The 12,966-nt window shown below is 45.7% G+C and overlaps 1 protein-coding gene across 1 annotated transcript in view; it reads right to left on the bottom strand.

Annotated features, from left to right (window-relative positions):
• Positions 1-12,966, bottom strand: part of LOC115635028 (peroxidasin homolog) — a 58,599-nt gene that overhangs the window by 26,620 nt on the left and 19,013 nt on the right. The window contains 4 exon segments of the mRNA XM_030533219.1: positions 1,190-1,261; positions 3,404-3,475; positions 7,247-7,318; positions 7,558-7,629. Coding sequence (XP_030389079.1) covers positions 1,190-1,261; positions 3,404-3,475; positions 7,247-7,318; positions 7,558-7,629 — 288 coding nt within the window.

Raw genomic sequence — 12,966 nt, 5'->3', positions numbered from 1 at the left:
GGAAAGATTCTCTGTGCTTTGGATCAGCTGCTTGGTATGCCCAATGCTAGATGCTATATATGCTGCCATGTTTTCATCTCTGTAAACCATTCCCCACCCTTGGGAGATGGCAATAATGGTATTTCAGTTCATTCTGTCCTTTCTTCCCTGCAGATCTCATTACTAGGGTCAACTCTAGGTGCAGGGCTAAAGGAGACCAAAGAAAACTTTAGACTATACCACATTCCCTTTTGAAAGTTCAGCTGTGGAAGGTTCTTGGGTTTCACTTTGTGAAAATTGCATAAGAAAAATGAGAAAGGTACAATGCTTCATGAAACAAATATTGGTAATATAAAAATTCATACCACGTAACCATATTTTGCAAACATCTCATTCATCCTTGACACTTGGGCAACATTTTACAACTTCTTATAAATTATTATTATGAATTATTATTATTATGCAACATGAGAAGGAGTTTTTTCTGTGTGCAGCAAATGTAGAGAAGGCAGCAGCGGAATGGGGAAGCATGATCCTACTGTGGATTTTTCAATTATGGCAGAACCCCATGATCTGTGCACAAAACTTTTCACCCTGCTCATTTCCTAAGATCATAATAACAAACAACTCTAAGGTATGAAGGATTTTTAAGCGAAAGAATGAGAAAATCAGGAGAATGCCAGATTAAGTGAAGAATACCACATGATAAGCGTTGTGTTTGTTGCAAGATAACCATGCTCCTTGGCTGTGTAGTGAAGCACAAGGTTCTATCCCAAGTCCCTATAAAAAATACTAAAAGACTTCTCTTACCATACAGTATTTCTCCATTCACAGGGTGTATTGATCTAAGGAACCCAGGATGGCTAACAAGCAAAGTCATTTCATTGACTTCAATAAGCTTTGGATGAGCTCAACCATGCTATGGGAGTGGAGGGTACTGAGCACCTTGTAGGACTGAGCCCTAAGAGGGACCTCAGCTGCAGCATTGTGCAGAAGGCACTACAGTAATTTGAGTCAGCAAAGTGAAGGACCCACTAACTGGTTAAGTCTTCTCTTGTACACGGCTACCACAACAGTGTACTAGACATAACAGTTGTCCCAGAACTACATTAACTGGAACCTTTGTCAGCCAGTCAAATTGGTCTCTAGGTCCTGGCCATGCGATAAAAGACAAAACAATTGTTCTTTGCAGGCAATGTCATCCACTTACAGCCGTTTGAGGGATTCCAGTTGAGAGAAGGTTCCTGGATGAATTCTGGAAATTTTGTTGTTGTGCAAGAATCTGCAATGGGGATATCAAGAGTGCCAAAGCGTTATGCAGAATTCTACACTATACAGATGATAACATCCCAGGTCAAAGCTCAGTTTAAACCTTAAGATTGGTCACCAGAACCTTGCTGATGTGCAAATTTATTGTGTGTATGCGCATGATACTTCGATACTCTTTAGGGGCCGTAGGGATATTGTTAATTCGCTTGTGAACACAACACAATATGCAACATCGAATGCTGAATGTGTACTGGAAATGGTGACTCGGGATTTGAAATAAAAAAATCCTCAAACCAGATTCTTAAATCAAAACCACTTCAAATTCTGCAAGGGGCAGGGAGGAAGAGGTTGAATCTCTACGATTGGACCCATCCCAAGCATTTTGGGTCTAACTTAGATCCAAAACCAGAAGGGACTTATTTTGAGCATGGATTCAGACACTGCTGAAATTTTGTGAGAGCAGCCATTGCTATAAGATGTCAACTCAAGCAGGCAGAGATCTTATGAGAACATCTCATGTTAGCCCAGTGCCCTTAAAAAAATCTAAACCCAAACCTGATCCTAGAATCAACCAGACCTTGATCCCAAACCCTATCCTAAATCTAGTACAGATCCAACACCAGCCCCTGGGCCTATTTCTAGATAAAACCAAAGTTCAGCTCTAGGTTCTGAGGACATATGGTTCAAGACTCCTGGTTCTTAGAAGAATAGGAAGTTAGTTACACCAGTATGCATAGGTGGGGAGCAAGATGGAGTAATTAGTCTATGATTACTAGGAGGAGGTCTGCAGCCGTATCTAAAATTCAGAACAAAGGAAAATTGACAGATGCTAGTGAGTAACTCACTGTATTAAACAGTGGAACAGGAAAGGAATACACAGGCAGCCATGTGTGTGAAATGCTTGCATGGGTGCCCTAGGGTTCAGTCATGCCTCACAATTTGGATTTGAGGTTTAAATTCAGAGTTTTAACTTCCCTGAAATTTAGATCTAGGGTTTTAGTTTGTTAAGTTACAAAGATCAGCTAGAACCTCTTGATCCAGGTCCTGATTATCCTAAAGTTCAGGGACGTTTGAATCCTGGCTTTTTCTCTGGGCCTCTTTCTGGTGTTTGTGGATGTAAAGCACATTTGTTTGCCAATGTAGAGAGGGCTTGCTGAACTGAATATGAACCTTCACTTGACTTGTTCTGGCTGCGATGCTGTTCCTTTTAGTAGTACTGGGGAGTAGGAAAGGAAGGCTTTAGTTCTCTACCCATTCTAGGGCATTACGCACATTTTTCTTGTTATCTTTTTCTCCGACTGCATTTCCCCCTCATTTTCTCATGCAAACTGCCCAAGAGTCAAGGACGCCAGAATCTTTGTAAAAGGTGGGGGGAGGGAGACGGATTTCTGCACCCCTTCCCCTAATCTCTCCTGAGCCCCCTTTTCTCCTAACCTGTACTCCCTCATGGACCTAGCCCCCTGCACCCCTCTCTCCCCAGCACTTGGTGCAGCCCGTCTCCTCCCTCCAGCAGCTGCACATAGCTCACTGGGAACCAGCCACACAGCTTGTCCTCCTCCTGCCCTTCCCACCAGCCACAGTCTGACACCAGCAGCACTGTGATCAGCTCCCCCACTGGGAAGTGCCGGCACTGCTCTGAGCCTGCCCAAGGCTTGCAGTTTGGGGGGCAAAGCCCCCCCTGCCCCTCCAAACTATGCCCATGTTAAAAAGTGGGAGGGGGCACAGCCCCTTGCCCTCATCCTACCGCGTTCTGGCATTGGTGCTAAGAGTTGACTAATGTTGACCTGAAAAGAAGTGTAAAATCACAGCATTCTAATACGGTTTGACCAGTTACAGGGCTAGCAGTGGATTCACCCCATTGTGCGTGTCAGAATGCACAGAATACATCCTGGGACGAGCTCCTTATATTCTCACCCACCTTCCTTTTTTGCAAGGACTAAAGTCTTCTGATTTGAGGAAACTCATGTCCAGGTCTCCCTTAATTTTAGAGGCCCAGTTTTGCTCCATGGAAATGAAGCAGAAGATATCGGATCCTGAAATTAAAGCTTCAGAAACTTTCCTGCCCATCACCCAAGATGGAAACTCTTCCAGTGGGCCACATGATGAGAAGTCAAGAGTGTTGTGAGCAAGGAAGTCCCCCTTCCCCTTCACTTACAGTCTCTCCAGTTTGGGCAGGTCGCTAAAGGTTTCTGGCTCCAAGGTTTCCAGGTTATTGAAATGGAGGTAACTGGCACAAAAAGAGAAAGCACAAGGGATGGTGTTATAAAAACTGACTTACAAGACTGGACAATAGCTCACCGCTGGAGAGTGGTTCAGACAAACGTTCACCAAGCAGTCAATCAGCCACTGCACAGTCAAGGGCAAATTTTCAGAAGATGGTCTTCACCTTTGTATCTGCAATTTGCATGTGCAAAACCAGCCCGGGTTGGGAAATCATGCCCTATCTATCCGTTCCAAGAAACTTCTGTCAGTTGTCAACAATTCTACCCTACTGAACCATAAAACCCCCCGCAGGCCAGACTTTCAAAGCTCTCCCCTTAGCCTTAGAAACACCACCACCACCACCTTACTGTTCTATAGACTCTATTAACCCGGGCTGAACTTTATGTGGTTCTTCTGAAGCTGCTGTCATTGGAGCTAGTGGCTGCAACAGTACAGGGCTTTCTCCTCTTTCCTCCTGCTACCTAAAGCATTCCCTAGCATCTGTATAGGGTGGTCCTTTGCAAGACTGGGGGAAGGGGAGACGTAGGCTTACAGAGGGCATCCCCCGCCAACACCCTGAAGACACAAGGTTGCTGTCAAGGATCTGTCCTCATCAGAGCACCCCGTTTGGATGTTCCTTGGAAAGTGCACTCACATAAGCCCAGCCTGCCTAGTGGAAGGGTTCTGTGGTGGTTTTGTGGCCGTGGGCTCTCAGCTCTCCAGCTGAGCCTTTCTGGCTATTTCTCCCCTTTGTGGGGTCTCAAGTGAAATGAACAAACAACCCAAAGTCAGCAAAAGAAGTTAAACAAAGGGGCAAAGAAAAAAGAAACCCCAGGGGCAGTACTAGCCAGGATATCAGCCTCTTTCCTCAAAGGGGCCCTGGATGGGCCACAATCCACCCCATGGTCCGCTGGGTCTCCAACGCAAGTCACAGGATACAATCTCTTCATCCTTTTAGCTTAGGGGATCTGTGCTCCCCATTTGTGAGGGCAGAGGTTCCACTCACTCTCAGGCATCTTCTGGAGAGCTGGGAAACTTAACAGCCTGCTCCCTTCCTGGGCTGCCTCTTACTGAGAGGAGCTTCTGCCTTTTAAACTCCTCCTGCATTCCTGGCATGACTTGCAGCTCCTCCAGCCCAAGCAGCTCCGTAACCCTTTCCCTGCTGGTGCAGGTTTATACACCCCACAATAGTCAGGATAGCTCTCTCAGAGACTTTAAGGCCAGAAGGGATCATTGTGATCCTCTAGTCTGCCCTCCTGCACATCACAGGCCACAGAAACTCACCCACCCAACTCCTGTAACAGACTCATGACCTCTGGCTGATTTGTTACCTTCAGTAACTCAAAGTTTAAAGACTTCAAATTACAGAGAATCCACCACTGATTCTAGTTTAAACCTATCAAACAATGACAGTAGAAGTGGGGACAACCCACCCTCATGTGGCACTGAGGAAGGGGTTCCCTATGGGGGATGGTCCAATGGAGCGCCAAAAGTTTGACCTGTGCTTAACATGAGCAACCCAGCTCTGCCAAAACATATTAATTCTGGCTGATGTTCTCAGCTCCACTAACATTCCAAGCCATGCCTGCCATCCAATGGTACAGGGTTCTAGTGGAAACTTTTGCATGGATGGGATGAAGGAGTGCATGGCAACAAACATACAGAGACAGGGACAATCAAGGTTCCACTATCCCCCCCCGCCCCACAACTAGCTGTTACATCAACCCACAACATTAGCACTGCTCTGAAATGATTAGGAAAAATACCTAAATATCAAAGTGGCAGAAGTAGCCTCTTCCCCTTATGTCACCAAGTAAAGCTCCAGTGGTGACCCCTGATAACTCTACAAGTCTATGTTCTACCAGTTGCATCCAACTGGTTTGAGCAAAAGCCAGCGTGCAGCTGTTCTGTTCATAATGGAAGGAATCTTGATAGAAGATTGGCTATCAGAATAAAGAGTAAACCATTGTGACTCAGATTCTATAGCCTGGAGTGTGTTTTAATAAGTCTCAGTTGCGTGCTTTCATTCCTCTGAAGGAAAACAGCTGATACTGTCCGTCAAACAGGTTTTAGTTTTACTTGAAAAGTTGGTTTGTGGGATGGATTTGAGCAAGGCCAATTTGCTTGGAGAAAAGCCTGTTTCAGGGATTAGAAACAGATGGGGTATTTTATCCCTCTGACACCAAATCTGGTTTGTTCATTGTCAAAATGTGGTTGTGGCCAGAAGTGTATCTCTAAAAAGAGCCCCTACGCTACAGCACGTATAGTATCTGCTCCCCAGGAGTCTTCTCAACCTTTTTGCTGAGTTTATTGAGGAGGAAAAGGTATTAGATAAATTTAGTACTGTCAGCACTGTACAGACCAAGTTGAATCCTATTGTTTCTCATACAGCAAAGTTGCCAGTTATGTTCCAGCTCCAGAACCTTGGTTGCTGGTGATGATGCACAAGGCAGAAAGGACTCACCGTTGGCTGCATCCACCAGCATGTTCAAATAGCTTTCGTCCTCCTGCCCGCTATGCTCACAACTCCTCACTGTGCATGGGCACATGCACACTCACATCAGAGATTTCTCATGAACCACCCACTCCCCGTGCATGCACAAAGCCATTCCAACTTGCGAGGATGCTTTGGAAGATTTACCCCTTGATTTTCTTATACCACTTTGGCCGTGAAGTGCTGACAGTTGGAAAGAAAAATGGCTTTAACTGACAAACAGAGCAATTAGCTATGGCCAGAGAAGGCACCATTACAGAATGCTGAAGCATCATTGTTACAGGATCCAGTGGCTATACAGAGTGTAGGATCCCATCATACCAGGGCATCCCAGGAGGCATGGTCTGAAAGTCTTTCTATTGTTTAATACCTCAGAGCTGGACTTCAGCTCTGAGGTACTAAACACTAGTATTGTGGTACTAAACACTAGTATTGTGGTATTTTAATGCATGCAAATACCACAATACTAACAGTTGCTACAAGTACTCAACTTTACCAGCTGCCTGTTCGCTTCGCCCATTTGCTTCCAGCAACAGATGAGCTGGATTGGATAAGAGAAAAACTGAGCCTATCCCCAAAATTCAAACAAAGAGCCAGATACTGGGCCCTGCTCTGTAAAGGTCTGTCCCACTTAGGATAAAAATCTCCTACTGGCTCCCACACTTCCCCATCACCTCCCAGCACAAGGAAACTGTCTAGGGAAGGGGTCCTCAATGCAGTGCCCGCAGGCACCATGGTGCCCACTGGGGCATCTAAGTGCCCCCGCGTACGGTCCTGCGGATGAGCATCCACCAAAATGCCGCTGACAAGCAGCGTCATCCAGAGGCGTCGCCGCCGAAATGGCGCCAATTTTTGGCAGCATTTCAGTGGCGATGCCTCTGAATGACGCTGCTTGTTGGCAGTATTTCGGCGGCGATGCCTATTGATGTTGCCGCTCGTTGGCAGCATTTCAGAGGATGCTCGTCCACTGCCACGGTCCTCCATGGCTCATAGTCTGGCGCCTGCCAGACGAAAAAGATTGGGGACCACTGGTCTAGGGAAAAGGAGGGAAAGAGAAGCATGGCCAGAGCATTCCTAAGCTACAGGGATCTCCAGGTGCTGGAATATCCCTTGGGGCCACGGGCAACTGAATGAAAATAAGAACAGTCTTCAGTATTGACCAGTCAGCGTGGAAGGACCAGCCCTTCTTGAAGTCCTGTCATCAGTCTTAAGTGCCATGTGTAGCAGTTCAGAGGTGTCTTAGTGAGAGTTTGTAAAGTGAATCATATTCCCAAGCAGCAAACAGAGATCTTTTGTACTTACAGCTGTTCCAGAGAATGGAGCCCCTTGAAGGCATGTTGCTGGATACTCTGAATTTCATTTTTGTACAGGTAGCTTTGGGGAGAGAGGAGAACAGAGAAACGTGAAGCATTAGGATAATTGGACATTGCTGTATTCAAGATACACAGAAAAGAGCTATAAAGCTGGATGCAGCTGGAGTGTTCTCATTGGAAATGAGCTGGGATATACTTATGTCAATGCCATCTAGAAGATCTGGCCATACAAAGTATGCACTTGGCTGGCAGAGTTATAGAAGCTATTGGATTTTATGGGATTTAGAGGTGCCAACTCACAGATATTTCAAGTTCTGCAGAGCTTCAAAGGACTTTCTTGCAATCTGTTTGATCAAATTATTGTTCAGCAGCCTGTTCAAAACCAGAAGGAAAAAAAAGAAACACACATGAATGCAATATGCCTGAGACTCGTAAAGTTTCTGACAGCAGCATAGATACCTGTTACTGTAAAGCAATGTTTCTCAAACTGGGGTCGCCACTTGTTCAGGGAAAGCCCCTGGTGGGCCGGGTTGGTTTGTTTACCTGCCCTCTCCACAGGTCCAGCCGATCACGGCTCCCACTGGCCGCGGTTCGCTGCTCCGGGCCAATGGGAGCTGCTGGAAGCGGCGCAAGCCGAGGGAGGTGCTGGCCGCCGCTTCCAGCAGCCCCCATTGGCCTGCAGCGGCGAACCATGGCCAGTGGGAGCCACGACCGGCCGGACCTAAGGACAGGGCAGGTAAACAAACCGGCCCGGCCCACCAGGGGCCTTCCCTACACAAGTGGCAACCCCAATTTGAGAAACATTGCTGTAAAGTATAGTAACTGAGGCCCTGTCTATACTATAAAGTAGTTATGGCTGTATAATTAAACCAGTACTTCCCCTCTAGATGCAATTATATTGGTATAAACGTGCTTCATGCTACTCTAGCTATTCCCATACAGGAAAGGGAATCACCATACCAGTGTAAATATACCTTTACACTGTATAACAGCACCCACGCTTGTACTGGTCTAGCTGTATTGGTGAAAATACAAACAAAACCCACTCCCCTAACTGACACAGTTACACCTGTGACTTCGGAACACAAATATCATTGACAGTCAATGGACTTGCACCCCTACGTTACATGGGTGCTTTTGGAAATCTGGCCTGTTGTCTCTTGGGGGCTGCCCAGATATTACATTATAAAAACATCAACAGATAAATAAGCAGGTAGCTAGGAGGATGGATGGACAGATAGAAAAGATTAAGACAGATAGATACTGCAAGAGAGATCTCCACAGCTGGAAACCATGGTTCCATAGACATGGCGTAGGCTGCACAGCCTGCTTTCCCCCATAAGGATGCAGGGCGAGGGCAAAGTCTTGGACCAGCCTACTCTGCTCCAACAGCCAGCCATGCTGAAAGAGGAAACAGCTCCTAAATACAGAGCAATTAGCTTCTTTGCTGATTGAACACTTGAGTGCCAGCACAAGGTGTCCAAGTAGCCCAGCAGAATAATGTTGTTCATTTACCCACAGAATAAGTACAGCACAAGACAGCAAGAGTGCATCTTCATAATCTTTCCCTGCCAGTGGGGTTAATCCTGAGATGGAGGGATCAGCTCTGATGGGAAGAAGGCAAGTCGGTCCCCGTGGCTATTCACTCCTCAGCCTCAGTTCAGAGAAAGCCAGACAGGTGGTCAGCTAGGGACAGCTGTGATGTCATTGCTAGAGAGGTGGACACCTGCCCACTACAACAGACATCAACAAGTCATTTCATGCAGGCTGCCAAGTAACCACCAGGTAGCAGGGGCAGGGCCTGTCTCGTGCTGTGTTTTGTACAGCCCCTAGCACCGCAGGACTCTGATCTTGGCTGGGGTCTCTAGGCACAAATGTAATAACTATGTATTTGGAACTAGAATGACTTCAGCAGGTGATTTCAGAGTGAAATCCTCTGTATTTCCAAACTCTGCTGCTGTTTAAAACCTCAGCTCAGCCCGTTTCAGACAGACAGCTATTTGGCTGACTGTACTGATCCAGTCCTTTGCCTTGATCAAAGCAAAATAACCCCCTCTGTAAATGCAAACTGTACACACAGCACCAATGTCTTTGTGTTTCTGTTACCCCATTGTTTAATGCACAAAAATCTGTGGAGAGTTTAAAAAGCAATTAGAAGCAGAAATATCGGATTCCTGCCACAGGCCCCCCTAATGCATGGAGGGGCCTGACCCCAACTCTCACACTTCCAATGTACCCTGAAATGTAGTCAAAAGTGAGGGGTTTTTGCAGACAATTTATAAAGTACAACGTAATCTGCTGAGCAGCCAATGCTGATCCAAGCACATTAAAGACAGGGAATAAAAGTAACGACAGTTCTATTGGTCCTTAGTTGGTTACACATTGCAATATCCCCTGAAAATACAAACTGGATGGAGAAAGGCCAGGAGTTTTGGGTTAGTTTTGTTAATTTCAGATCCAAAAGATACAGCCGTTACCAAGCAGGGCAGCGTGTCGCAAGGCAGTGGACCTCCTAACCAAAAAAGCTGCTCTCAGAGATCAGTAGACAAGACAACGATTGAGTGTCCTGCCAAGAATTTAGGTCCCGATCCCACAGCTCTTCCCTACGAACAGACCCCTGTGGGATTCCATCCATGTAGAACAGCTTGCAAGATCCGGGCCATTGATGGTTTGCCAAGAGGAACCTAAAGGCTCGATTCTGGTTCCCCACTGAAGTCAATGACAAAACTCCCAAACTCCCACCAATTTCCAGGGGAGCAGGTATCTCGTACGAACAAGCTCTAGCTAAAGTTTGCAGACAAGCATATGTAAGTCAATGTTCTAGAGGAGATAGGATTGGATCAAAGGAAAATAGTTAACTGTGTGTGCCTCAGTGACTCCTGTGGGAAAGGAAAAGAAATAAAAAGTATCAAAAAGTTTGTTTGATACCTTATTGAGAAAGCACCATTGAGGATCTGGCCCTATGCCCATTTGCACCAGCTGAGGATCTGGCCCAAAATATCTAAATTGGATCCTCAGTGACACAGGTCGTATTCCTGCAAAATTGCTTTGCGGGTTTTGGGTACACAAGGAACAACCAATCAGGCCCATAACTGTCAACAAGAATATTAAAAATCAAATTTATTTTATGCTTTCCATCTGAAAGTTTGTTCTCATTTGCTGAGCACAGCTGAAAAGTTACTTTAAATGATTCTTTTCTTTCTATTTTGTAGAATTTACAATATTATCGCTATTCGATGATGGGAAAATAGTGAATTTGGATCTAACGTGGGTTCTTCTCTCTTCCCATTTGGCAAGCCCTGGGCTACACTCAATATTACTTGCCTTTTTAATTCTTTCCCCCGCCTTTCCTTTATAGTAAATAAGCTGTGGGCATATTGGAGGGGGGAAATCAATTTAAAATAATAATATAAAAAGCATCCCCCCAGAACAGCCTCAATTGTATGTACTTGTGAGAAAGTTGCAGAAGTTACAACTGCATTTAAACGTTATTTCAATGTGCGGCCAAAAATTCCTTCGTGCTGATAAAATGGTCTGGAATTGAGAGTTTCCAAACAAGAAAGACACAAACAAACATTCTGGGGATTGAATTAATCAGCTCTCAGTAGACCAACATTCTTTGATTACAGGACGAGCACTATGTAGTACCTCAAATGGCTGGATAATTCAAGACAGAACCCTTTGGTTCCTCTAACCCATCCCCCAAACACCTTTGATTCTGAAATCCAAAGGAAGGCCACAGAGATCCCCATAATAGTATTTTGCTTTTAGCTAGTACATTGTATCCAAAGATTTCAAAGCACTTCACAAGGGAAGACAAGTAGCATCACCCCCATTTTTCAGACAGGGAAACTGAGGTACAAAGAGGTGCAATGCCCAAGGTCAAACACTATGCCAGCGGCTGAGTGAGGAATAGAACTGATAATGCCAGATTCCTAGCCTAGCTCTGGACCATATTACCTTCCTGTGAAGCTTGCTGGAATTTTATTTCTCAGGCAAAGGTCTATTTTAAAGCAGTGGATTCCATGCCCTTCACAAATGCCTGCTACCGTACAAATAACGCTGTCATATGGTCCCCAAAGTGTCAGACTATAATACAGAGTGCCCACGGTGTGGACTCTGGAGAGAGCACACATAAACTGGGTGAGCAGCTAGGAATGCTCAGCACTGGTCTGCGGCCAGAAGGCATTTGGATTGAGGACCCCACATCCCAAGGAGGAGAGCCAGACAGGAAGTTCACACCCCAGGAATGTGCCAATTGTCCTGACACCACAAGGATCTAAAGGTTTAGTCCAATACAACCGGCTGGTGACCATCCTCAGCCAGGGCTGTAACAAACACATTTCACCAGAACAGGATTGAGAGGTGCAAAAGCTGGGAAGTTAACCTCTCATATGTGGAAATACAGACTTTCCACCAGGCATCCTAAATGCTTGGGACTTGTTAGTCTCCACACCACCTCTCATGACCTCACGCTACAGTAGATCTCTATCTGACTTCAGTGAATTCCCATCTAAACAACTCCTGATTAATCGCCTGTATTTTGTGGAAGAGAATAAGAATCGTTTTCTCTCCCCGCCTTCCCCAGGAATAAAGGCCACATTGGCAATGACATTCCACTGACGTAAGATTTTCCTCCCAACCTTGTGACTCCATAATGGGAAATAGGTAAACACAACCCGAGCCCTCTCGCATCCCACCGGGGAAGGGGGGGAAGTGTGTCATGGAGAAGTGACAGGCCCAACCTTGCTGGAGCATTTGACACACATCATGGCTTGTTTTCTTGTTGAGAGCTCCAGAGAATTAAGCTCTGATATGAATTAGGAGAGCAGTGATGGGGAGCTCGCCAGGTGTAGCTTCAGACAGCTGAGCAAGGAAGAACTGGCACACGCCTGCTAGCTGGAATTTGGGTGTGGGGAGTGGTGTGTCTGGCACATCACGTTTAGTTAATTTAACGGACCAGAAGCCTAACAGCAAAGATTAGCTAGATGGCCGGGGAACTGAGAACATAGAGGGAGACAGTCAAAGGCACAACGACACCTAATTTTCATTGGCAGTCAATGGGAATTGGGCATTTAATGCCCATCTCTGCCTTTCGACCTGCCCCCCCCAGCTGCAATTTCTATACAGGCGGGCTCCAATCCTGCATGTGACTTTAGCCCCAATTCCACAAAGTACAGAATATGCTTCTGTCCCATCGACTTCAATGGATTTAAATATGTGCTTAACTTTAAGCTAAATGCCTCGGTGCTTTGCTCACTCTTGGCCTATATGCAGGAAGGCTTCAACGGGCTCCACACAGGTGAAAGGGTCCATCTGGATGGAGTCAATTCCAGGATTGGGGCCAGATTGGGGCATGACTAGTGTCTGCTTCTGAGTTTTGTGCAGAGCCAAGCGCACTGTTGGCATTCAAATGATGATTATGGAAGTGCCAGCTGTGGCATATAGTTAAGGATGCCCCAAGTTCAGCCTTTAAAACAGGGATTCAAATGCTTTGTTACATATGAAGAATAAAGCATGTTCTCCCCAAAACGTATAGGTGAATGTATGGGTATGAAATGACATACTATATCTTACATTTATATAAGCACATGAGCTCTCATTAGCCCAGCAATCTTTCTTGATGAAATGCACAAGCGAGTTCTAAATTTGTAAACAGACGCAAACACTAGATTTTGCTCACTTTGGAAACACAACCATCTCTGGAGT

This window comes from Gopherus evgoodei, chromosome 14, assembly GCF_007399415.2.
Source record: "Gopherus evgoodei ecotype Sinaloan lineage chromosome 14, rGopEvg1_v1.p, whole genome shotgun sequence".
Taxonomy (NCBI): Eukaryota; Metazoa; Chordata; order Testudines; family Testudinidae; genus Gopherus; species Gopherus evgoodei.
The sequence above is the reverse complement of the archived record's forward strand: the minus strand, read 5'-3'. Positions and strand labels throughout refer to the sequence as shown.